This window comes from Mauremys mutica, chromosome 7 (assembly GCF_020497125.1).
Source record: "Mauremys mutica isolate MM-2020 ecotype Southern chromosome 7, ASM2049712v1, whole genome shotgun sequence".
Taxonomy (NCBI): domain Eukaryota; kingdom Metazoa; phylum Chordata; order Testudines; family Geoemydidae; genus Mauremys; species Mauremys mutica.
This window is the reverse complement of record NC_059078.1, coordinates 4,593,782-4,620,567: the sequence shown is the minus strand read 5'-3', so window position 1 is coordinate 4,620,567 and position 26,786 is coordinate 4,593,782. Positions and strand designations below refer to the sequence as shown.

At 39.5% G+C, this 26,786-nt stretch overlaps 1 protein-coding gene across 5 annotated transcripts in view; it reads left to right on the top strand.

Moving 5' to 3' along the window:
* The window catches only part of CADPS (calcium dependent secretion activator), a 356,811-nt gene that overhangs the window by 238,111 nt on the left and 91,914 nt on the right, over positions 1–26,786 (top strand). For all 5 annotated transcript variants that reach the window (XM_045025308.1, XM_045025307.1, XM_045025309.1 and 2 more), the window contains 5 exons: positions 3,253–3,389; positions 9,775–9,962; positions 21,084–21,185; positions 22,302–22,365; positions 23,073–23,196. In XM_045025308.1, the coding sequence (XP_044881243.1) occupies positions 3,253–3,389; positions 9,775–9,962; positions 21,084–21,185; positions 22,302–22,365; positions 23,073–23,196 (615 nt within the window). The remainder of the gene's footprint in view (positions 1–3,252; positions 3,390–9,774; positions 9,963–21,083; positions 21,186–22,301; positions 22,366–23,072; positions 23,197–26,786) is intronic.

Below are 26,786 nucleotides of genomic sequence, written 5' to 3'. Positions count from 1 at the left end.
AAACAAAGTGCAGATTGAGTGGTGCATTTATTTTGTAATGTAAAATAATTCAGTGAGCGAAGGCAAGCTTAGTGTAGGGTTGTAACTATTTTATCTACCGAGACATATCCTAAATGGTCCAGAGAATTTTGAGCAGCTAGACCAGTACAATATTTTTATTTAAGTTAAATATGTGTGTGCGTAACATGCAATAGAATCATTTTCCAAAGACATCTCCAATTCAAATCCCATTTGATTTTCATGAAAGACCTCCTCTTGAAAGCATAATTTCCTCATTTCTGAATTTAGATCCAAGATGGTGGTTTGTGCGCACCTAAACCTGCAGTCTACCTACATAAAACTATTACTGGACATGATGAGTGGTTTTGTGTAGATGAGAGCTGCAGCATTGAGCCATGATGAGGACTTCTGTCGTGAAGCTTACGTTCTGTGCCAGAAATGGTCACATTTTCAATAATTTTAATGAGCAGAACTCATGCAAATTGCCTTTCTTTGGAATACATCTTGGTCAGTCAAGCTCATAAAATACCATGTACGGTAACTGTCTCTTCATGTGGTCATTTTGAGCCAGTCAGATCTTTGGGGTGATAGAGAGGATTTCTAGTGGGTACATACTTGGGAGCTGGGTAAGGCATTGCTTTGCAAAGACTAGTTAAAGTATAAGTATCTTTGGGTTCAATTTACCACAGTACAGTGGACTTTGGCAAGAGGCTACTGATCACTTAACTTTGTGGGCTGTGCCTAGGGACCTGTATCGGTCCTCTGCTCTAGGGTGTAGATTGCTTGTAAACTTATATTTGATCAGAGAGGTCTCAAAAACCATGAGCAGATCCTTAGCTCCATTGAAGTCAGTTAAACTATGAGATTAACACCATCTGAGGATCTGCCCCAGGTCCCTCTCGTGAACAGAAATTGAAGGGTATCCCAGGTCAGTGTGAAAGGGAGAAAGTAGCAGTAATTTATAGTTACATATTTTCTAGCAGATCCGTTTAAAGAGGTTCAACAAAAAAAAGAGGGAAATGGCCCTTAAAACTTCTAGTTGGGTTACTCAAGGCTAAGAAAGAATCCTCTTTGCTGAACAACAAGATTGACAGTGCACCCTGGCTCATAATTGAAAAGTAATAAAATATCTGAGCAGAACTGGCAAATTAAGGCCTCCAGCCAGTTTGTCAGCTTGCAGTCTACTCGAGGAAATTTGAGAGCAGCCGTCTATTAAAAAAAAGCCTTGATATATCTGTTAAAATTGTAAAGCTATTTTATGGGCACTAGATGTGGAATTGAAAACAGCAGATACAAAACCTTTAGTAGTGTATTCATATTAATCAAATCGATCTTGGCCCAGAGGGACAGAAAGGATGGGGCATAATCTGTCAAAATAGATAGAAACCAGCCTATTGGTGTGTTGATAGTGCGCTACAATGAGAGACCCAAGGTTGGGGTGCACTTTAGATCCTCTGCCGTAGGCTGGTGGAGACTAAATGTGTCATGGAGGTGATGTGCTAATTCTCCATGTTGGGGAGGCTGCCCCACACCTCGGAGCCAACACACACTAGCTAATCCGTAGGCAGCATCAACTCTAAATGGACCTGCTGTTTCACTCTCCATGCTGGATGCATGGAGTCACAGGGAGGGAAAAACCAGTTTGGGGTCAGGTAATAGGTAGATAGATGGCAAATGGGAATTTTTATGTTGAACAAAATAGAAAAAGTTAGCCCCAGTACTGTAACATACATTCTAAACCACAGTACCTGTTCAGCAGATTTCTAATCAAAACGATTCCAAGCTCCTGCCAAATTAAGTATTGCTTGCAGTTAATTGAAATGTTACGTTATGAATCTATGTTGTCATTCTGACAGGCAATGCTATCAATATATTTAACTACAGAATACCGAGAAAAATGTAGAAAATGCCTCCTATAATAGATGGAATATCTGTGGGTTTAGACATTCCCAAGACATCTTGTAAAATGACATCATCTTTCATAGGTTAATTTTAAATATTTAATTAATCTTATATTTAACATAATACTTTGCTTCCATATAAGTCTTACTTCTGTTTTTTTTAACTTGCATATTTTTGTGCCTTATTGGAAAGGGTTAGTTTGGTTTAGAAACAAATATAAATGCCAAAGTAGTAGCAAGAAACACTAAATTTTAATTTACTGTGGTTTTGTGCTCTTTCAGCCTCCGTAATTGTTTCAAGACCACACAGTTCCCCTGGGAGTTGTAAACAGAGTGAGATTTAAACCCTGCTCTATTTGTGAGGGATTTGGCAAGAACTCATGTAGCAGGAAACTTGAGTAAATGCAAAAAGAGAGTGAAAAGTGTCTTAATGTAGTCATTTTCCATAGAACAAAGCTACTGCCTAGGGATCCCTCCTTGGCCACACCTACACTGAATATTTTGTTTTGTTTCCACTGGTGGATTTAGTATAATTTTAGTTATATTTGTTGAGATTAATTAGTTAGCCCCTAGGAGTTTGTGCTGATAGACGTCACCCACATCAGAGAAGTGTGAAGACGTTGAGGCTATTAATTCACAAAAGATGGCAGCTCATAATCCTAGCAGAGTAAATCCTGTCTGTCTGGTGAAATGGCTAACTCAATCTGCACGCTATCAGGCTACTTCCTTCATGACAACAAACTACATCTCAATTTAACTTATCAGCAATGCTTAAATGAGCATCTTTTTATTTCATTGAGGTAGCATTTAAAAGCTGTTGTGACAAAATCTGAGATTGGGGGAGACAAATATTGGAATTTTGATGCAAAAAATTATAGCTGGTTTTATATCTAGAAAACTTAGTAAATTTAGAGAAATTGCTACAGACATAACTTTACTAGAATGGCAGAATCTATTATATGATTAATCTCAAATAACTAAATAGGAGTTAATTTACTTTTGCAAGCCAAAAATCTGTTAGCTTATTGTGTTTTGTAAGATACAGAATAAGTTATTGGGTTTGTGTTCTGTTTTAAAATACAGAATAAATGCACTATAAAGAGCAGTTGACAAGATGTTAATTCTAAAAGCTTTGGCCTGAATGCAATAAGATAGTCAAAACGTGATGCAAGTTGACAATGGGAGGTGAAGAATATATTTTGGGGAAAAAAAAGTTAATGGCAATATAGGGGAAGAGAATTATTTAGCTTTCATGCTTCATGGTGTATATTTTTCTCTCTCATGTATATGTCAAATAGAATGTGCTGTATTTCTCTAAATTGTGTCTTTCTCTATATGTATAAATGAACAGATGCAGATAGAGCTCAAAAGCATGGCATGGATGAATTTATCTCTTCCAACCCCTGTAACTTTGACCACGCTTCACTCTTTGAGATGGTTCAGCGCCTCACTTTGGACCACAGACTTAATGATTCGTATTCTTGTCTGGCAAGTATATTCTTTGGTCTATAGTGATATAAACACCAGGAAAGAAAGTCAGAGCTAGTGCAAGTGGGTGCTGCTCCCATGTTCCTGAGGAGTGGTCCTGCTTTTGCCAGCTCTGAATTTGGTCCCCCAAGGTATTTGTTTTTAAAAGGCAATATATCCTGAACTTAACTGTTGTTCTACTGCAGTAGCGATTCTGTGTTATCGTTTATATTTGCACTTTTTATAATGTTACCTCCTGCAAAGACAAACTCACAGCTGGGGAAATATTATAGACAGCAGCAATAATATTTTGCAGTTTGCACCACTGCCTTACAGATGACGGTAGAGGAGAAAAAGGAATCGGTATGGTCCCATCCCCCTTGTCAGTAGAGTTACACCAGAATACATGTGCCCCAGTATTGGTATGTACTGATGAGTAGTGTTCCAAGCAGCTAACAGTTTGTTTTGTCTGAGAAGTTATCAGATGTTGGGCATGATCCTGTAATCTGTATTCATTCAGGAGTCCTGTTGTCGGGATCAGGCACATAAGAAAGGATTGCAGGATCTGGTCCAGTATGTTATAACACTGATTAAACAGAAAAAAATCTTAAGATTGTCCAAATATGACTTGTCATCTTTGTTATTTGGCTGCTCAGCGCTCAGCCCAGTGGGCCCCTGATCTTTGATTGCGGTTCCTTGGTTCTACAATAATACAAATAAATACTAATGTACAGGACTTGTACAGTGGATTTCTAGAATGAACAGTAACTTACAGTTTGAAATGCTATAAGAGCCAGAGCCTTTAGAAGTCAGTGGGAATCTTTCCATAGACCTGAGTGGTTTTTGTATCAGGCCTGATATGCAGATGGCGTTCTAGAGGGGTTAGGTCCTGATCCCACCTGAGTGCACCCTGGGTCTGTTCCTATGCCAAGCAGCAGTACGTCTTGGGTCTCCCATTACAAATAATGCACAGAAGTCTCAGCAGAAGAGTTAACTCTTTATGTACATGGAATGTTTGGTGTGCCAAAAATCTTTACCTTCTACCAATGGCATAAGCTCTGAAATTGAGGCTTTCTTGTATTGGAAGCAAGTGATAGTCCTGTAAACCACCCAGAGGTTGTCATTAGGATTAAACATTTTTTTCACCTAGCCAGTCCGTCTACACCACAGGGCCCTCTTGTATTTTGTCAGTGACCTATACCCATCTTACTGCATCCAGGAACTCATCTTCTCCAATGGACTAAGAGATGGTGATGGTGAGATGAAGGAAAGTTGATTCTAAGTGGTAGTTCTCATCCCGTTCTCCCAAGCTGTATAGGACAACCATGTAGGACTGGAGTCCTCTACCTCCTTTAGTAGAATTATTGTCATCGCTCGGAGGGGCAGGAAGAGACTCCCTTGAAACAGCAACAACTCCTGCTAATGCCAAGACTTTGTTCTGATGCTAGCTGTTCATTAGGGGGTTAACTTATGCGTTTTCAGTTGTGCTGCATGTGTCGTGGAATAGCTGGGAAGGTCTGGAGTCCTCTTTTTTGTCCTCAGTTGCTGCATGTTGGCTCGGTCCTGGTGGTGGGAGCCCAGGAAGGGACCAGGCTGAGCAAGTTTTCAGGTGAGCTTCCATGTTCACCTTGGAGAAGCATTGAGAGTGCTCACAAGGAATAATTGGGAGGTTGGGTTTATGGGTCTGAGGCGCTCTGCATTCTGCTCTGCAACCCCTCACTTCTTGTGCAGATGATCTCTGGGGGACCTTGCAGGATGCCAAGGAGGTCTGCTCAAGGGGTAGGGAGGGATTGGTGGAAATTCCCCTATTGGGAGGTTACGGATAGAGCAGGTGGGGAAAGGACATTTGTCAGGCACAGAGCATGGATCCCACTTATCTCACATATGAGGGGCAATGGCAAGCAGCAACCCTGGCATGCAGCGTCTGCTTACTCAGGCATGGCTGGTTGCTAATAAGACCAACCCCGTCCCATTAGGTCTTACTAGCTGGCTTGTGACTAGTTTGACTTAATTAGATTTTGGGAACATTTGGAGAGTTTCGACCAGTCACTTGTGAAACAGACTCACAGCTGAGGGAGAAGCCATTATTGACAAGATTGTTAATGTCTCTCTTCAAGAGGAAAGCTGCCAGCCACACTTCTCATTATTAAAGAGGTGTTTGGGCCCTTGCTTAAGAAGCCACTAGAGCGATGGATCTCGTATAAGCCCCAAGGCACATGGATCTTTGGAGCTTAGTCTCACCATTTACCATCCTGTCTCAAACCTCCCTGTTTTAAGGAATGTGGTGATGGACCCTTTCTGGATACACTTGGATTCCACAGGTTTCTTTCCTTCCTTTCAGTGTGGCTTCACCCCTGGCTGTGGAACTGAGGCTGTGTTCACCTCAAAGATTGATTTACTTCGTAAAAAGGGTCTGTGTTGACCTTCAGCATCTTTTGATGCCGTTGGCCATAAAGTTTTGTTGACTTGTCTGGGCAATGTTGTAAGAATGGCTTTTCAGTAGCTTCCCCCTTTCCTTTCCAAATGGTTCCAGAAGGGTGATGGGCAGTGGCTCTTCAGTGTGCAGGGTCTCGCGTAATTCTTCGCTTGTCACATCTGTTGTTCAGTGCGTGTGAATGTTGACTGGCACTGCTGAAGGAGGTGGTGAGAAAGATAGACAGAGAACAATACTCAGTTCTGTCCCCTTTCCACTGAACCCAGATTGCACAGTCTCCTGGGACAGGTATCTGTATGAAAACAACCTGGCTATGACCCATCTCCGAGAAGACAGAAATGATGCTTGTTGGCAGAGAGAAGCATTTAAGGAAAAGGAGCAGGAGTGTTGCCCGTGCCATTTATTGAGTGCACCTACCCACCATTCTCCAGAGGATACACTGTTATGGCCACGGGGTCCTCTTGCTACTGGATTTTCAATTAGGAGAGCTGCCTTTCATCTTCTGGCCAGGAGACAGCAGCTGTTCCTCCCTAACGTTGAGCTCACAGAAGTACCCATGCCTTTGGTACCTTCAGCTTGGACACTTGCCTTCTACTTAGAGGTACCCTTGAAATTTACACAGAAGCTGGCTGCCTCCATTCTCCCCCTATGGAACATGCTCCCTCCATGGCCCACTTCTCCCAGGATGCACTTGTAACCATGAAATCCCCACAATGCACCACACTACTCAGTCAAAATGGAGACTGTGTTACATCATGGGAGAGGCAGTCTACCAGGAATCCCAGCCAATTGGAGATAGTGGGGCCCTGAACTTCAACTCCCATGAGGCAGTTCACCACAATAGGGTTTAATGTGAAACCTATTTGAAACTAAATATTTGTTTTTTCTTTTCTCAATGGAAAAATAGAAACATTTCAGCAGAATCTAAGTCCCAGGGAGAGTTTCAATTTTCCAGAAACTCCATTGTCCATTTAAAAAAAAATAAAAAGTAAACTGTTCATACGGAAAATTCCTGAGCACCGTTTCTATAACTGATGCCAAGTGTTCCCTTTCCATTTCCTGAGTGGTGCCTACTACTCTTAGCATTTCTGTCCAGGCTTCTCATTCACTTCTGAGTGCAATTTGAGTTGTTGATGAGGATCATTAGAACGCTCAGTGGTCTAGAGCGCGGATACATTCAGTCACGTTACACCCCATCACAGCAGCGAAGAACAGCTCGGAGACCTTCTGACAGTTTGAACACTGCATGGCTGGCCTGAGGTGTGAGGCCCAGACATGTACACTCTGGTGCACAAGGCAAAAACCCAGTAGGGGGCCAGGAGCTGCCTGAGTAATGTTTCCTACAAATCCTGGATCCTGCGCTGGGCTGGACAGACAGCAGCATATACTACTACTTCCCAGCCTCTGCTTTGTAGCTATACCACAAGAGGAACAAAGGAGAAAGCTGCCACCACCACATGCCTCTGAACCCCGGTCCCTACTGTTTTTAAAGAAATATAGCTTTGCTTGGGAGTAAGCGCTTTTCCTCTCCCAGTTCTGCAAGGGTTCTCCCCCCCCCCGCGTTGCCAGATTGGAGGAGTCTGCTCCTGTTATGGAAGGACAGCCCATTTGTCCTCCTTCTGACTGCCACACATCCACTTTGATTTGGGGAAAAAGACATTTTCAGACAAGTGGGGCCCCTTCAGCTCCCCGTCTGAGCTCTGGTTTTGGAGTCGTCAGCTAGGGAATCCTGTTCTAAGGCTGTGCACTGAGTCCCTGTAAGGCGCTTTTTTGGGTTTCTGTCATTCTGCCTTGGAAGAGGCTGCCCCCAGGTACAAAGCGCAGCATCTTTCCTTCTGTCACGCCCAGGACTCTGCTCTGAAAGAGGGAGCAAGCAGCAGCAGCTATGGAATAAAGAGCAGCCGCCATAGCTGCTGGCCCTGAAAGGTTCACGAAGCTTCCACAGGCTCCACAGCCAGGGAATCAAGTCTAGATAACTCCCTGGGCCCGATCCTGTCATCTTTTTCCTGCCATAACTCCCTGGGTGAAATTCTGGCCCCATTGAAATCAATTGGAGTCTCTTCTCTGACTTCAGTGTGGCCTGGATCTCCCCCCCCCCCCCCCGCCCCCGCCCCCGCCCCGCCCTTGGAAGGATCAGATCCATTGTGGGACATTCATTGCATCGCTATGACATGTATCATAGGTAATTTAAACTGTTGTGGCAGCGTCGCCTGCTGAGCCTGGCCACTACCTCAGGATCCCCTCAGGATCTCCCAACCTTCCAGCCCGGTTCACTTGCGGTTGTGACATGGCCATCTGGCTACGCCATTATTGAAAAAGTCCACTCCTGCCAGGGTAGCCACACCCAAAACAAAACAGCTTCAGCCCAGTCTCACGCTCTCTCTCCTTCCTGAGGGCCTGTCTTCTCTCTTCAGCCCCTTCTGGGCTCATTTGAGACCTTCCCTGCTCGCTCTTGAGCAGTGACTCTCAGCACTTCCTACCTGGAGTATCCCTTCTCTCTCTGGCACTCCTGCAGGATTCTGTCTAATCTTCACCCCTGAAGGGGTCTGATTTACCTCCTGACCTGCCTGTCATGTGACTTTGCTCATTTTCTCTACCTGGGGAGGTGAGCTAAGTGTGCCACAGGTGGGGCTGACCCCAGTCGCCCTCTGACAATGCCTCAGAAGCCACACATATATCTTTCAAGTTAATTCTTACACTCGCTTCTGGTTCTCTCTTCTACAAAGTCCTCAGTTTTATGGCGGGGACGGAGAGGAGGAGGATAAAAGATTAACGCATGTAACAAAGGGGAACAGAGAAAGACAAGGAAATTGACTTTCACCCTGGGCGCAAGAACCAGTAAAGACCAATTGAAACAATGGACTTCTACAAGCATCTTTTCTGCATTATTCTGTATCTTAATTTTCTGGTGATCCCAGTAATAAAATGAACTGTATCTATTTCCTATATCCATGATTTTCCCCCTCATTATTTCAATGCTTTTTTCAATCTGTTTTGGAGTTGGCCCAACAAGGATGAGCAAATCCCTTTCTATGTCTTTTGACTGAGCTCTTAATTGATATTTCTTCAACTCTTTTCAAAGCAGCTATTTTGGCATCTAGAAAAGATTTGGTGTCATCTGAGTGGTAGAAAATATATTTTAATCTTTCACAGCAGCGTTGTTTCTAAGATGTAGCATTTGGGGTAGCAGATGGGGTGGCAAAGAAGTTGCCTATAGGGGCAGTGCACTGCCTCAACCACTCTCCCGCCCGCTGCAGGAACTTTTCAATTAAAAGAGGAAAGATTTTGCAGTTTGATGCATTCCAGAGCTGCATCTTACCAATTGTTTAGCACCCAAATTTCCATGTAAATATTGATGGGTTTGCAGCATTTTAAAAGGGTTCTCTGAGAAAATTCTTATTCTAGCTAATGACTTCACAGACTGGTGCTGTCCCCAAAGAGTCTAATCCGAGTGGCTCTTCACAGAAATGAGGGAAATGTGACTCCACCAGTTCTGATACTGTAGAACCTTGTTTGTGTGTCTTTGGTACTTTCCTATACTTGCCAGATACAGAGATAAAAGTCATTACTGAATAATTATCTGCTCTTACCAGGGGAAGAGCATAATACAACATCTCCCCCATGACGGTGTTGTTAATATTTTGTGCTGTTTCGATATACAAGTCTTTGGCTGCCCTTAAAGATAAAAGAATCTTCTAACGATAAATACTGAGTACTGGCATTAACTAGAATAGTTGAAACATTTTTCAGCATTTTGCATTACATTTATCTTAAATGTTACTCTAATGCTTTTTCACTGCAATTATCCTGTGTATTATTTGAGTTGGGAGTGGGCCCTATCATTCCTTTGTCTTTTGCCAACCATTAGCTTTGCATTGTCTATAAGAACAGTGGAGCATTACATCTCCAAATCAAATAACTCTTGTGTTTAACATCTTCTATTTAAAATCAAGTCTCTTTATTTCTAAACAGGGCTGGTTCAGTCCTGGCCAGGTATTTGTGCTAGATGAGTATTGTGCACGTAATGGAGTCAGAGGCTGTCACAGACATCTCTGCTACCTCAAAGATTTACTAGAACGAGCAGAAAACGGAGCTATGATTGACCCCACCTTGCTTCACTACAGCTTTGCCTTTTGTGCATCACATGTTCATGGCAACAGGTAAGGAATCGTTTATATCTAGCAACTAAATGCCAGCAAGGGATGACTGTAGGTTTCCTTGGATTATGCACAACAATCCCCAACTTGTTTTCATACTGGATGTTTGGCAGCAGCAATTCTGGTGGCATAATTGGTTTGTTTGTTTGTTTCTTTGCTTGTTGAAATGAAAGCAATAAAAATATGCATACAGAATCCAAAATGATAATTTTTAACTTTTTTACTCGGAAAACTCCAAGATACACTTCTTGTTAATGTATATTTGGGTGCATAACTGAAATCTGTATCATTGTCATACATGCATAAATGGATATAAAGAATGTATTACATTGATTTTAATTAATGTGTTAGAGCGTCCAGCAAGTTACCATAGGTAGCATTTTCGCCAGCACCTGGGTTCCATTTTCAAACATGATTTAGGCACTTAGGAGCCTACGTCCAGCCTAACTTGCTTAAGCATTGTTGAAAATTTTCCCCCACATCTTATTGTTGTTGCAGAGCAATTTCAAGTCCGTAGTTTGCTTGTTTTCTTCTCTCAAATGTCGCAAACATACTGTGGCAAAAAGTGTAGCAGTGCTAAGTTTCCTTTTCTATATTGTTTTATTTACAGCTAGAGTAGCTGTTGCAGCTTCTTGCATTGAGGTTTTTTTCCAAGTTGCATTATATTCTCTGAGATGTCGCACTCTCTTCTGCATATGCTACTGAATAACAGAGTGTTACAAAATAATTATGTGTTTTTGTAAACTCTCCGTTAAACATCATCCAGAATTATGATACACATTGTCTGGATTTCATATTGTGAGACTGCCATGAGATACACAGTTAATTTTATACATCTTGTCATGGAAACAGAGCTTTTAGTTTCTTGTTTTCTTTTTAGTTCTGACTTTCTTTTGTAAGTTTGTATCTTTTGCTGTTTATTATTTGGTTTCAGTTTTGTTTTCTTTCATTTATTTTTTCATGCTTTCTTCTGCTTCTTTCACTTTTGTTGCTGGCTTTACCCTGTGCATTTAAACTCATCCCAACCATTCCCCAAAGTCAACAAATGACAGAGTTACTTGGTGGGTCACAACCAAATGCAGACAGCGAGGGGGGCAAAGTGTTTAATCCCTCTGCCACTGAAGTGGAGACAAAAAAGGATTCCAAAAAGGAGTCCAGAAAAAGGAAAGATTCCAAATCCCAGCCGAATCCAGAGCCGAAAAGGTAAGAGAGCGAGACCAATGCCCAGAATTGTATTCTGTATTATATAAGAACTTTTCAATCACTGAGCACGCTGGGCACTTTGCATTTCCAATATTTACCTGTTTTTGAAGCTTTGAAAAGGCAGATTTAATAATATGATAGTAAAAGATCATCCAGCAATTTGGGGTACCAGTGAGTTTGTGATTTTTTTTTTCAAATGTGTGTTAGAAATGCAGTATTCAAAAATGACCTAAACAGAAATCAGAGAGGCTACCAGTGAAAAAAGAGTGAGGTTTTTTTACCCACGAAAGCTTATGCCTGTATAAATCTGTTATTCTTTAAGGTGCCACCGGACTCCTTGTTGTTTTTGTGGATACAGACTAACACAGCTTCCCCCTGATATTTGTCACTACAAGGTTATTAATGGCAGTTCTCTGCTCCTTAATACTAATTCCACTATCCACAGGATGCATTACTGCAGAAACCTAACTCTGTTTTGAGGATATATAGGGCCTGATCGAAAATGCACTGAAGTAAATCAGAGCTTTGCATTTACTTTCATGGATGTTGGATCATACTTCACAGCAGCCAAGGGTTGAGGTTTTGATTTTCTGATTCCCATGTAACTCCATTGATTCCAGTGCAACTGAGAGCAGAATCTGTCCACTGTGTGTATATCAACAGCAGGGACTTATTAAACTTGCCAACTGTAGACTGCCATTCTGTCCTGTTGTGTCTGGGGAATGGTACATAGGGAGGGATGTGCTGAATTCAAAACAATAGGCAAGATGTGGCAATCTGTAAACTCATATTCTGTCTGCACAGTGCCTCGCACAATGGGGCCCCAATTTTGGATGAGGCTTTGGTACTACTGTACGACAAAGAATAAATAATACAAAATGGATATCTCTAAACAAGCTGGCGGGGGGGTTAGTAACACTAGACTAGTCCCATACCCTGGCATAATTGTCGTGTTTAGCTTCAGCTTATCTTTCTTTTGCTGTAACGAGACGTTTGCCATACGTCTGACTTAGAAACCAAAGACTGAGTGTCTTACCTAGGGACATGTTACATTCTCCAGGACTTGCCATTTTTGAGTCAAGATTGGATGTCTTTCTGAACCCTGTGCTCTAGTTCAAACGGAAGTTACAGGCTTGATGCAGAAATTAGTGGAATTATTGGGTGAGGTTCTCTGGCCTGCGTTTTGAAAGTCAGACTGGATTGTCACAGTGGTCCCTCCTGGCCCTAACAAATCTGTAAATCTGTATCTTTAATTTATTACTATGGCTCAGACAGAAATCAGAGTATCTAAGTTCCTTAGATTCCTTGTTGTTCCAGGCCATGTGCGTGATTTGTTTTAGAGCCAAGCTAGACTGAGACACAGCTGGGGAAAACTGATGCTTATTTATGTGCTACCTAATCACCAATTACCAGTGTATTTGTGTGTATAAAGCCCGTCTATCTTGGACAGTCTCCTTTTCCCACCTTTCGTTTGTTGCTTGCTTTCTTAGGTCTTAAGCCTGCAGTCTGCTCTACCTAGACAGACCCTTAGCTATTGCAGAGTCAAAGCCTTACCTTGAAAGCTCTTTGGGGTAGGCATCATGTCTTGCTCTGTGATTGTACAGCACTTAGAACAACGGGAACCCATCTAGGCTTGGAACCTTTGAGCAATGTTGTAATATAAATACTAAATAATAATAAATCACATCGTTATCTGTGCGCCCAACTCTTTGGGGAAAAGTATCATTTGAACATACACATTAAAATATATACAGTCAATATCTTTGCTGTTTAACAAAAATGTATTACTTTTGTCATAAACATGGATATATTAATTTAACTTTCTTTAGAAACTGGATGTTACTTCACTTTTAGAGGGCAAAAAAACAACTGGTGGTTTAGCTTTCTCGGGAATGAGGTTGGCTGTCAGTCAGACTATGCCACTCTAGTAATGAAGGTCGAATAGGGAGAGAATTCTGTGTGGCTATCAATCTCCTATATTAGCAATAGACAGTGATGGAGCTGAGGTGGGTTGTCTGTTTGTATTGTGTTTGTGTAAGGTCAGACAGTGAGACAACAGTAGCTTGCAGTCAGTGAGAAAGTGCAGAGAGAATGTGATTCAGATGTTCAGGACAGCCTGAAGGTCAGGACTGACAGAATGACAGGCCATCATAGAGAAGAAACTAACTAGCTGCTGTCCAGGGTGCTGTTTCATGAATACTGCCTTGTTATCTGATCAGTGTCAGTGCAGGACAGGAACAAAACGGCTGCTGTTAAAAACACACCTCTAGCTTTGCTGTGACCCTATTGCCATATCATGTGAAATGGTCAAAAACCAATATGGGTGATATTTCGAAACACTACTGCAGTCCGTTTTTCCTTTACCTCGACTTTTTTTTAAGCTGATGAGCTGTTAGGCCTTTGAAAGCTCAAAATGCCTACTCCAAAGGGACACTATAAATTATTGCCATCTGCATAGCTGAATCCATTAATTTTTCTGTTAATTTTATGCATACTTTAAAAATAAAAATAAAAAAGTGACAGTTAATTGTAATTTTTTATCCCAAGTTTTGCCTTCTACAGACATCTGTATGCATGATATACAGGAGTGTCATAGATATAGATACCAATCGTGAAAACCTACTAACCCTAGTTACCATAACTAATTACAGTTCACTGCAATTAAGGAAATTATTAGTGATACTTCTTCTCTGTACTTAAGGGCACAACATCAGTGGATGCCCTTAAAAAGTTCCACCAATTTGAAAGATTTTACCAGTTCTAATGGAAATCTGGTAGAAATCATTCAAATTGGTAGAATTTTGTAAAGGCACACCCATTTGGATCTATTTGCTTTAGGTACTTATGTGGGCCCCATTACTGTAATATTGACCATCTCACAGTCCGTTAATGTAATTATCCTCACAACACCCCATGAGATAAGGAAGTGCCATTATCCCTGTTCTGCAGATGGATAAGAAAGGCACAGAGAGACTATGTGATTTGCACAAAGTTACACAATAATTGTCTGGTGAATCAGGGACTTGAACCCATATCTCAGGCTAGTGCCTTAACCACTGAACTACCTCTCTCTTTTTAAGAGTTCCCTACTTAGGGTTTTATTCCTTGACTACAAACACAGCTGTTGCCAATTGACCCATGTAAAAACAATTTTAAAAATAAAATTGGCTAGAGTGGGCAAAAAAATGACTGCTTTTGTGGTTTTATATACCGTATATACTCAATCAGAAACCAGTTCGTTTATAAGCTGACCCGCTTCTCTGGTGCTTCCCTTTTTTACTAAAAAAAATTTGACTTATGAAAGAGTATATATGGTACTTTTTTTTGTCCTAATGTATTGAAAATGTAACTACAGATTTGTGTATGTAAAAGTTAAGGACTGGATTAGTGCATGTTGAGCCCATCACCACTTGGACTTCATATTGAATCTGGTCCAAGTTGGTGGTGAAGGAACATTGTGATTATCTGACAGCTGGTCAGTGCTCTGTGTGAAATGAACTGGTGTTCGGTCCAGTTTCTCAGTCCCATCACCAAACGTCCACACGATCAATTATCTCACTATAATTTGCCCCATTTTTGCACACAGGTGGATTGGTGCACTGTCCTTCCCGTAGTCACTGTGTTTCACAAACACTAAATTCACTTTCAGAATGAAATCAAAATTGGCATCCCCTGCAGCTGTTGCCTTTGCAGATTTTCAACCATTGTCAGACTCCAGAACTATTATCATTTTGAAGTCGTTTCTGGAACTTGTGGAATTAAATATCTGCATTACATTTTAGAGCATTCTCAATTATGTCTCCTTAATATTTGGTTTATATCGTACAACAAAAAAATCATAAAGCTGGTTGAAAAATGGGAAACAATTTTGACAAATTTTTCATGGAAAAACATCATAGAAATTTCAAAAACGTCCAACCAGCTCCAAACATTCATAACATCTCTGTATGCTCTGTTTGGAGATTATATTTATTCTTTGATTAATAGATCCGTGGTGGACATGTTGTATCAGAGAGCTACAGGTTAACAAAACCGTTCTACAGGTAATGTCAGACTCTTTATTATTTCCTGGATCCATATATTAGCCAGAGCCATAATAGGTATGTATTGATAAAGTACATGTTTTTGATGTCTTCAAAACGCAGTCTGTTGTATAGGCTGAGATGATGCATTGCACCAGTGATCCACAGATAAATAGTGTCGTGTTACATGCTGACATGATACATTACCGTGGGTATAGGAGAGGAAAATGTGCCAGTGAAGCATCCATGCAGTCCAAGCATGGTTCTTTGGGGATGCATGTTGCACTTGAGAAGGAATGAGCCTTGATTCAGCTCTGCATATCCACAAAGAACCAAAGCCTGGACTGAAATTAGGAGAAAAGAGAAGTGAAATAAGAGCCAAAGCTATAGTAATGAATCGGGTTGTGTTTTTATTATTGTCCCATGTGGCCGATTAAGGTTGGGCCACATATCTATGTCAAAAGTCCCCTTAATTAAAAATACAGAAAAAAGGACTATACAATCTTGAGGATATAACATAAATTCACAGGAGCAAGAAGGATTGAATTGGATGAAGATGAAACTTAATGGCCAGCCCTTTAAAGAGAGTCCCGGTGCAGTTGGTGGGACACTCTGCAGATGTATGGGTTTGTCTGTAGGGCTGCCGTTGTACCATTAGTGCCCTGGACTATAAATCCCATAATAGTCTGTGATGCTAGATATAAGCTACGTGTTGCACCTGGCTGCAAAGGACTGAGTTGAAGATAGCATCTGCCTTATCTTAGATTTCCCTTTTGTTAGTTAAAATCAGATTATTTGCATTAATTTTTGACGTGATTTATTTTATCATCTCTGATGTGTGTGAAACTCATGCAGAGGTTTGGTTACTGCATCTAAGGAGTATTTTCCCCAGTGATAAAGCTTAAAGTTAAGCATAAAAGGTGGAAGAGATTATTTTTTTTTATTTATAAGCCTCTTCGCTTTTCAGACAGGCTAATGTCAAAGAGATTAACCCAAAGGAGCTATACTGTAGATTTATAATTGCATACAAATGCATGTTATTGCTTCATATATTAGTCTTTGTTAAAAATGATTTTGATATATTTGTTTTAGCAGCATAACTAGCCCTGAGGGCCTCCGGGTATAATTAGAAAAGGGCATGGTGGGGGAGGTGTGGCTTACAGAATGAAGCATTGGCCTTAGGATCACAGGTCCTAATTATAATTTATAATTAACCCTGTGATTTGCCCAACAGTCTAAACTAAAGAAAGAAAATCTTTTTACAGTTTGACATGAAAATGTGTGTGTTTGTTTTTAATTTCACAGCCTGCTTTTTTGGGTTGTTTTCATACTTTAAAAACGAAAAGTTGAAGAAAAATAGGAAAGTAGACCTAGATTGAAGAATAGCATGTAAAACTTTTCCCATGAAATATTTATATTAAGCACTGACAAATCTCCAGGTGATAACATAAGACTATAATCAAAAGAGTTTTATCTGAAAATGTGCTGTTGGGGATTACTAAAGATAAATTTATAGAAAATGTTTTTTTTTTAATTTCTGCCCTCCCCCCACTATTTAAACCAGACTCCTCTAATTTTCCTGGCAGGATCAATATAGGATCAGATGAAAATCTGTTACCATTCAACTCGGAGACATTTATGTTGTATGTTGATCTAAATCCATAGAAAGAAAGAGACATAGACACTGCGTGCGTGTGTGTGTGTGTGTGTGTGTGTGTGTGTGTGTGTGTGTGTGTGTATACAATTATATTTAAATACAATATAGGTGCAGCACTTCTTTCACTGTTTCTCTCCTACCACTCCTACTACTGTCTACCCCAGCGTAATATAAACCATACATGGCCACTGTGAATATGTGTGTTAGTTTTCTACAATTATGTTTTAACTAAAATGTATTGTGCAAATTTTGTTTGCTGCAGGAAGCTGTGATACCATATATAAATTAAACATCCAGTATAAAATTGATGGGGAACCTTTGTTAAATAAAAAGAGCTAATACCAGCATGAATAAGAAAATTAATTTATGAGATTTCACCTTTTTTGAGAATGTCTTTAAGGGCCATCAATTGTGCATGTTATGATAAGGGAATTACCTAGAACACAGAAGTGAATGTGACATTATAGAGAGGATAGCTTATATAACCCTTAGTTTGCTTAGCAAATGGAAAAATAAATATGCTTCAAAATTATTCAGTTTTCAAATATATTTGACAAATGTTTTGATTTTAATTAGGTTTCAGAAATTATCACGTTAATAAATTAGGTGCAGGACTTTTGATGGTGTTTTTATATAGCTCTATCAGTATCCTTGCATTTGTCACTAATTAATGAGTTCCTAATGCTTCAGCTTCTGGGGAGATGAGCAACAAAAATTAACATAACTAGTAAATCTGAAGATGTGCAGCTGGGTTATAGTATTTGAAATTTGACAAAACCATTGGAAGTATTATTATTTGTGACATGGCTCAAGATGGGAGATTGTGAGGAGAGTAAAGATGACAGAACTGGTGCTAACCACTGTGACAACAACTTGAAAAGCAGCCGACATGACATCTTTCCTATCATGCTGCCGAAAATGTCAACTTTGTGAAGGACAGTGAGAAAATGGTTTGCCGAAAATTTGAAAGGTAGATTCAAGAGATGCTCATCATGTCAGATGTGATATAGTCCACAGCTGTTTGAGAAAGGAAGTCCTTGCAGTTGTGATGGCTCTCAGTTGGCAGGCCCTTCCAGACATCCGTGCTGCTCCAAAAATGGCTACAGTTGACCTGTAGATTGTCTCAAGTTTGTAGTAGAATGATATGCGAGGGTGAGCTGTTGTTTATCTAGCGTGCAGTTTTGTAGAACGACGTAGGGTGCATAAGGTAACTTTTTAATTGTACTAAAATGGCTGAATTTGGCATTGTGTCTTCTGATAAAGATCAAGAAAAATGCAAGGCCTAACTATTTATTATGACTGAAGTGTGGTGAATATTTGAATACACACACACACACACACACACATATAGTCTGCGTGTAGCTAGATAGTTACATTTTTATCTCAGTGCAAACTGTTTGGATGTTATAACTTGACTTAGATGAGTTGTGGACATATATTAACTCTAGTCCAACCAGGTTTGGACTCAGCCGTGTGCCCACACAGAGTTCCTAACAATATCGGTGCTTTAGACTGAAAACTGCCAGAGCACTGAAAATTTAAACTGCCGCTCCAAATTGTAATGACGCAGTTGTGCCAAAGCATTGCAAGTGTCTGAAATTGTTGTTGCCTGGCAAGTGCTAAAATAGCTAGGTCAAACAGAATTAAAGCCTGATTCAGAGCCCGTTGAACTCAGTGGAAATATTTCAGTGGCTTCAAATGGGCTTTGGATCAACCCTACGTACAACTCTGGACGCTATCCCACTGAAGACAGTGGAAAATGTGCTGGGACTTTGAATAGAGGGCCCCTTGCTGGGTTAAACAGCATACAGTGATATTTTACATTAATAATTTGAATTAAAAGAGGAGCTGAAAATTTATAAAACTAGTATTATTTAACAGAGAAACCTCTTGGCACATGTTCTATCCCTTAGAAAATAAGTCTGCATTTAAACTCCTGAGTCTTCTGTGGCCTTTTCAGTAAATCTTTTACTTTGAGGGCTATTGACCCAACAAATGGTAACATAATTTTCAGAACTTTTCCAGTTCATCAGCGTATTGTTCTCAGTTTGGGCTCTTTACTGTCAATGTTTTGTGGCTACATGGTTTGTCAGTTGCTGATACAATTGACCTTCATGAAACTCTATGACCTATATGGGTTTTGTGCATCTGTGCGGGTGTGCACCCAAAACTCAAATGAGGACTTCAATCCTGTCCTTTGACACAAAGTATTTATCATGGAGTATCTTGAAAAATCTGTCACTCTACTGGCAACCAAACTGGATTCCCCAATGTACACAGCAGTGCTGGCGTGCGTAACTGATGGCATGGACTAGATCTGAATCTGAATACTAATTATTTCTGCAATTTTGGATTAAAAATATACTAAACGTGTTCAGCAGCTGTGTTTTAAAAACAATGTCTAACTGGATTTACCTGGCTTACCTGCTTCTTCAAAATAACTAGACCTAATTATGTACCAGTACTAATGAGACCAAATCCATTCTTCCATAGTTGTTTAATAAATGTGTTTTCCAGCTAAAATTTTATATTCCATAGTTCAGCCTAAATAAAATTTTTACAGCTGAGCTTGGCAAATAAATGATAGGAAACACTGGAACTTATGGAAATACTGATTAAATTTAAAGATATCCACTGTCATCTGGGCCTTTTAATATGTCCAGGATATAAGTGTTATTTAATGTAGCGTTAGAACTTACATATAATGAAAAGAAAACCAATTAAGATGGTGTTAGCATCTCTATTTGGATTTGTTAAGAGAACTTTTTACCTGTATTCTAACAGCAGAGCTAATATTTATGATATTAAGAGGTTTCTGCATCTGAGGTCAGTGAAACATGACTGTACATATTGTAATTTTTCTTTTAGTTTAGGGCCTTTTGATTCTTTAAGAGGAAAATAAAGCTAACCAATTAACCCCTGACAGGAGGTTCGTTAGAAGCTGTGTAATCCCTTGCCAAGCCTTTTGTATAACCAAACTAGTCTAGTTCTAAGGATTTACACAGCTTAAGCTGAACGCTGGAGGAGGCCTTTAAGTAAGAACATTTGTTAAATTTTAAGACATCTTACGTTACCTAAAGAGAGACTGTGCTAGTATAGGCTACACGGCAATACACAGATCTGTATACTTTGCCTGTCAATAATAGAAACTAGTGATGTTTATTGTCTGGGTTGCTGATTCCTTTGGTGAATGGATTAGACTAGCCCAATTCAGCGATTATGCTGTGGCGTGTATTTCTCTGGGGAGGGGGAGAAGGGGGCATGTGTGCAGAGGATGCTGGTTTCTGCTCACACATTGGTGCAAATCAGAAGTCAGTTTAAATCAGCAGAGTTACAAAGATGTAAAAACAGAACATGAGCACGATAGGCACAAGGACTCTCCGTATTATCTATCAACATTACAGGTGAAGAATGGAAGAGATGATTGCATGCGCACTGTGCTCTGTGAAAGATGGGAAATACCCCAAGGTAGCTACTTGTGGCTGCCTTATTCATAACGCAGTCCTGTGCATTAACAAAATATTAAAAGTGTAACAAATAGTCATTGAAGAGCTGCTTTGATGGAATGTCCTGAAAAAGGACATTATTTTTGGAAATGCAAAATGTACATTGATCTTGGAGCATATATTTCAGTTTGTGCTTCTTCCTTTTACATGATAAAATGTTATAAAGTGATTCAGTGGACATGAATGAGTGCTGTATTTTTATATTCCATTTGTACGTGAGTTTATCATCACTGTTATTTATGCTGTGAACCATATTTTAAATTTGATAAATGTGAATATGATTATTTCTGTAGAAATGAATCACTTATTGAGCCAAACAGGACTTATACTCAGTCCTTACTTAATGAAAATGTAGTATTTATATGTGTGTCTGTATATATATATGTGTGTGTGTATGTATATATATATATGTGTGTGTGTGTGTGTGTGTGTATTTTTAGAGAGAACTACATTTGTCCAGGTTTTTCTGAAGTAAACAAAAATATAGTGATTTCACTATTTAAAAACATGCATACCGTAATTTTAAAATGAGTATTTATTTTATTCTGAGATATGCTTTCTAAACAATCACGCTGCTTTACCCATAAGTGCTTCTTTGCATGGCACATGCACTATATCCTGGATCTAATAGTCGATGACATCCATTTCCAAAAACTGCAATATCTTGTTTGCCGTACAGATGACTTACCAGGGTCATGAGGTGAAGCTTGAGTCATTCATGGCATTTTTCCTTCAGGCCTGATGGAATAGGAACTGTAACTGTAGAAGAGAAAGAACGTTTTGAAGAAATCAAGGAGCGGCTCCGCTTGCTTCTGGAGAATCAGATCACCCATTTTAGGTAAAGGCAGAGGCTCCTGGTTTAAAGTGAGAGAGGATGCATTTCCTCAAGACTCCATCCCATAAAAGATGAGTCTTTTAGATTTCAAAGGCTGCAGCTTATTATAATTCTGCATAAGTAATATGCACAGTGTAAAATAACTTGGTACATTAGGGTGCCAAAACTTGCAGCTGCAGAAGACATGAATGTGTTCATAGCTGATAAACAGAAGGCTTAACCTTTTAAAGGTATTTCAACTCAATTTGCCCACATAGGCACAGCAACAAGGAGGGGACTTATATTTGACAATTAAATAATTCTAAGCAAATAATTAAAGACCCTGTGATCTTATTTCTTCCTCTTTCCCATCCCCTTCTCCTTAACGCATTCTGCTATCTACTCCCATCTCTTCCTAGTACAAAGAAAGGCAGGGTTTTTTTTCATGGATGGTTTAATTTTGGGAATAATGGATATCACCAACCTCAAAACAGGGAGGTGAGTTGCCTCCTTTCAAACCAGCCTTTTCATACAGTGATCAACCCCAATTCTCAAGATGAGAGATGATGTAACTCTCGATGCAAACTCAATACCATGACCACCCTTAGCTGCAACTCTCAACAATAAAATAGTCAGCTGAACCAATTAGTTATGGCCTGTGATTATGATGAGATCACTAATTTCCCGTCTTGAAATAACTGGTCCTTTCCTTGTCAGTGCCCTTTTCCCTTTTATTCCAAGGAGATAATATGTAACCCCTTCCTGATAGATGTAGCCACTCTCCCTCCCAGTTGACAGCCAGATTTCCTAAAGTGGCAGATCTACCAGCCCTTACTAGTAGTTTTCCCTGTGATTGAAGCATAGGGATATATCCTCCGGGCTGTGGAGCACATCATGGAAAATATTTCTGAGATTTCCTAACAATCCCACTGAGGCACTGATCAAAATTACTCTTTCAGGCCTTGATCCAGTCTCTTGGGCCCACATGGCACCACTTGAAGGGTAGGGGCCTAATTCGGGGAAGCGAGAACAAAGCCCTTGCCCCGCCACCCAGTCTTTCTTAACAGATCACTCTTAAGCTTATCGGTATGTTTGCCCAGGTGCATTTGAGTTAATCTTTACAATTGGGTGTTTTTCTAGGTATTGCTTTCCATTTGGCCGACCCGAAGGTGCGTTGAAAGCTACTCTATCCCTGCTGGAAAGGGTAAGCATCACAATAACAAAGGCAGGTTAAAATTCCTATGTTCATATTCAATCATACAGTAGAGTTTACATGGCAATTAGATTTATGCATAGATATACACATAAATTGAATTAGATAACGTTACAGTATCTGTTCGGTCATGGTCATGAGTAGATTTTTGGTGTTGTAATTACACCCTGTAATGCGATGTACAGAGAATTCTAAATATTATGAATTATGGGTCTAATTCTCTAATCAGTTAGACCAGTTTTGTGTCCCAAGATGATGCAAACTAAGGAACGAGGATTCAATGGAATTATACTGGCATAAAACTGGTGTAACGGGGTGATGAATCAGACCCTTTAAATGTAATGTTGAAAACTTGTCTGAATGAATAACAGTTCTAAAAAGCTTTATGTCACTGAATAAAGTAGTTGCTTGCAGAAATAGTACATGAATTAACTCTGCAGTGACATCTTTGGTCGGGTCACCGGTGGGGTCTGAACCTACGACTTCTGGATCTAAAAGCGTAGTCTCTGCTGCTTGATCAAAGGGATCAAGTGCAGTAGGACTTTTAAACTTTACTATGTAGGCTGGCCACTAGAGGTGAGCCACATAGAGAAAGGTAGCCACACTGGTTTAGTGTTGGGTATGCATGTGTTTGTCGAACAAACGAAAAAAGATCAATGATGTGTGTGCCACAACAAATCAGTTTTTCTTATGTCCAGGTTCTGATGAAAGACATAGTTACTCCTGTCCCTCAAGAGGAGGTAAAAACAGTCATCCGTAAATGCTTGGAGCAAGCTGCTTTAGTCAACTATACTAGACTATCAGAGTATGCCAAAATTGAAGGTAAGGCAATTACTTTATGGTGTTAAAATGTTACTATGTTTCTGTGTGGAAACTATGGCTAACAGTTATTTAAAATAATGAATTAACTATTTATTTGCTTGACAATAAAACTGAAGTCAAGGGGAATATGGAATTGGCTAGGAAATGTATTTGTGGTGTTTGTTTTTTAAGAATTAAGAGCAGAGGGTAGCGAAATATTTCCTTTTCTAGGAAAAAGAGATGAAATGGTTAACAGAATCATAGCTTCTTCTGAGCACTAGCGCGTTTGGTACAGCATACTCGTGTCTTTGTTTTTAAAAAATGAGAAATACATGGGATGTCATGTTCGTAGCTGAAAAGGATAATGCTGCTAATTGCTTGAGACAGTGGAGTTCAGAAAACAATCAAAATATAAGAAGCTAAGAAATGTTTTATCTCTGCTTGTGTGTAGCCAACTTAAAATGTCTTTTTCTGGGATGTGTTTCACTGACTTTGCTTTGTGAATAGTGGAAGTCATCAGTTGATCCCATTCTTGCATCAGATTACATTCTTGTCACTCTAAATCCAGCATAGCTGATATTATTGACCTTTTAAATTATGAGGGAATAATAACTGGTGACCAGAGACACATGTAGCCATCAAAAAGACATTTTAAAACTTGCTGGAGGATATGTGTTTTGTTGGAGCTCGATGAACAGCTAGTTCTTTACATGTTAATCCAATTTCATTGTTACCTTGTTGGCTGCTATACAGCAATTTGAAACTCCTACAAGTGCTTGTAACTGAAAGCTGTATTTTCAAAAAGAATTGTTTTACTCTGGATTTTGGTCTTCTGTTGTGTGTGAAATATAAAGCTTTACTAAAGCTAGATTCACATTGTACGCCTCTAAGACATTACTGAAAGAAAAAAAATCACCCTCTGATTTGTTCCTAGCCCTTGTTTACACAAGGGCCTGGGTTATTACATGTCAAATTTTCTAGGTTCTGTACATGATATGTCCTCTCTTTTTCTATTTTTTCTGTCTGACAATGCAAATTGTGTACCAGTGGTAATGAATTCATTGTTATGCATCCAGTGAGAAACACTTAAGAATTGGGCACTAAAAGGATGTTTATCAACTCTTGACTTGGTAATGAGTGACAAAAATAGAGAAGGATTGAAGGTTTAATAAGCACTGTATTATCAGGCAATTTATCGAAGTACTCAACTTCACAGGATATGTTAATTGGTGTATTCTGTAAAATGCAATGTTGAAATAGACTTGACGACGGAGAAGGACTCAGAATCAAAAAGCAACTTTTGTTTTGATGGATGCTTCTACCAAATGCTGGCTTCCCTAGGTCTCTGTGTAAATATCACTAACCTGTTGGTAAGATTTGCTCTCTTCTTTCAGATAAATCTATGCAAAAACAAACTTTATGATCTGTAAGTAAAAATGCATTCACTTCCAAAGTAGAACAGTTAGTGTGTACTTTCCTTTTGTGCCTCAATTCTTCTTGGTTGTGTTAATTATCTGCCCTCTTTTTCGCACTGTGACTTTTAGGTCTGGGAATACTTTGAAGCAACAAACTTTTTTTTTTCCAGCTACCTTTTCAGAGAAATACTTCATTCCACACTACCTGCTCTCCTCTGCTTCTCTCCTTCCTTATTCGTGATTGGCCACAGCCACTTTTCTATATTGTCTCTCTAAAAGTGGTTGTGACACCAATTTCAAAGCATGCTGGGATTGTTAATTCAAACAACCCAACATCCGCCAGCTGCATGCATCAGGTTTTCGCTCATGAGCATAGTCCACTACAAGCTAAAATAGTTTGTAAAAAATAAATTATCTACATGTGATTCATTTCTCTATACAAATATGATTTTGACGTTAAAAAGCTTCTATTTGAATATCCAAACGTTTAAGAAATACTTATAACAGCTGAGGAAGTATCGGTCACAGCACTTCTTGAGGCTATGTTTATGAAGAAATACCTGTAAAAGCCTTAGATACTGAAGGCTAAAATCCTTAGTATCTTGGAGCCTTAAATCAATAGAATTCTATTTCCCTTTATTCATGATGTTTTGATCATTATATTCTTGCAAACAATTCAAAATAAACCTTTAGAATCATGGTCGCAACCTCTTTTGTGACTCATGGGCATGCTGAATGGTTAATCCAGTAGATCTCCAATTTTAAATCTCCTTTTTTTCTTTTATCCTGTGTGTATCCCAAAATACTCTACAGCTATTTTCCTTTTAAGCTAATGTAAAGTTTTCCTCTGACCTATGACCTATAACCTCTTTACCTCTGACCTAAGCCTCTTGCATGCCCAAATCCTCTTTTATAGGGAAAAAGAGAGAAATGTATGAGCATCCTGTCTTCTGCTTGGCCTCTCAAGTGATGGATTTAACCATTCGTGAGTACCTACCACCCTCCTCTCCATGCTGTCTTCACTCTTTCTGTTTTCATTACTTCAAGAAAATCCAGATCCAAACCAACTCACTTTCCTTGCTTCAAGTCTTTTAGCATTGGCTTGTCTGTTGCTTCTGTCTGTGAAACCCAGTGTGAGAAGTCCAGTCACTTTTTATCAGCCTAAAACAGGTTAGACAATTAAGCCATTTGTTTGTGATAAACTCAGATTGTCTGTAAGTTTTTTCAGTTATTCTTTATGTCTGTGACCTGAATGCATTTTTACTTTGCTTCTGTGTAACCCCAATTTGTAAAGTGCTTTTGTCACTGGTACACAATCAAAAGGTAGCAGCTACACTGGGGAACAATGAGCTAGAGGTCAGATAAAGGACATTTGGAAAAAGCCGTCCCTTTTCCTGTGTATAAGATCTTTAAACAATCCTGTGTATAAGATCATATGAAGCTGTCCTTTCTCTGTACATCAGATCTTACATGTCTTCTGTCTGTTATCTCTCAAGCAGAAATGCTTTCCTTGCTCTCTTTCTAGATTTTATTTATTCTTTTACACCAAGCTCTGGGTGGAACATACAAACTTGTTGCTTGGTGAGCTCTTGTATGTTCTCAGAGCTTAGTTCACTAAGTTTACTGATTTTCTATTTGTGCAGCATTTTCTTTCACCTATGTGAAAGGAGTCTTTTTTGGTGATACCATGCTTCTTGGTGGTGGGAGTCACTGGGCAACTTATTTTCTTTTCAAATGTCATATATCACACATAACTGGGGGGCATTTTGGTCCACTTGCTCATTAATCCTGCATATCTGTTCTTGTTTCTCTCTTTTCTCTCCTTGTTGCTCTCTCTCTTTCATATAGAGAATCAAAAGGATGCAGGTGAACAATTGTATATGTATTATAAATTGCTAGGACTGTTGAGTTATATTTATCTTTGTTTTCTTTTCATAGCTCCTTAAGATATGTACTCCTGTAGACTGAAGATGGAGTTGCAATAATACTTAAGGAGTTAATTTGTGCTGTCTCAACATACATACTATCTTTTACTTCTCCCTTAAGATATAGTGTAGAGCAGAAGTATTTTATAGTGAAGGTACAACCTAATATGGAGGTTTATTTATAGTGAAGAGAAAGTTTCTTGTTTTCCAAAGGAACTAAAACAAATTTTTGGCAGAAGAAAGTTTGGATGGTTTGGCCTTTAATGTAAAT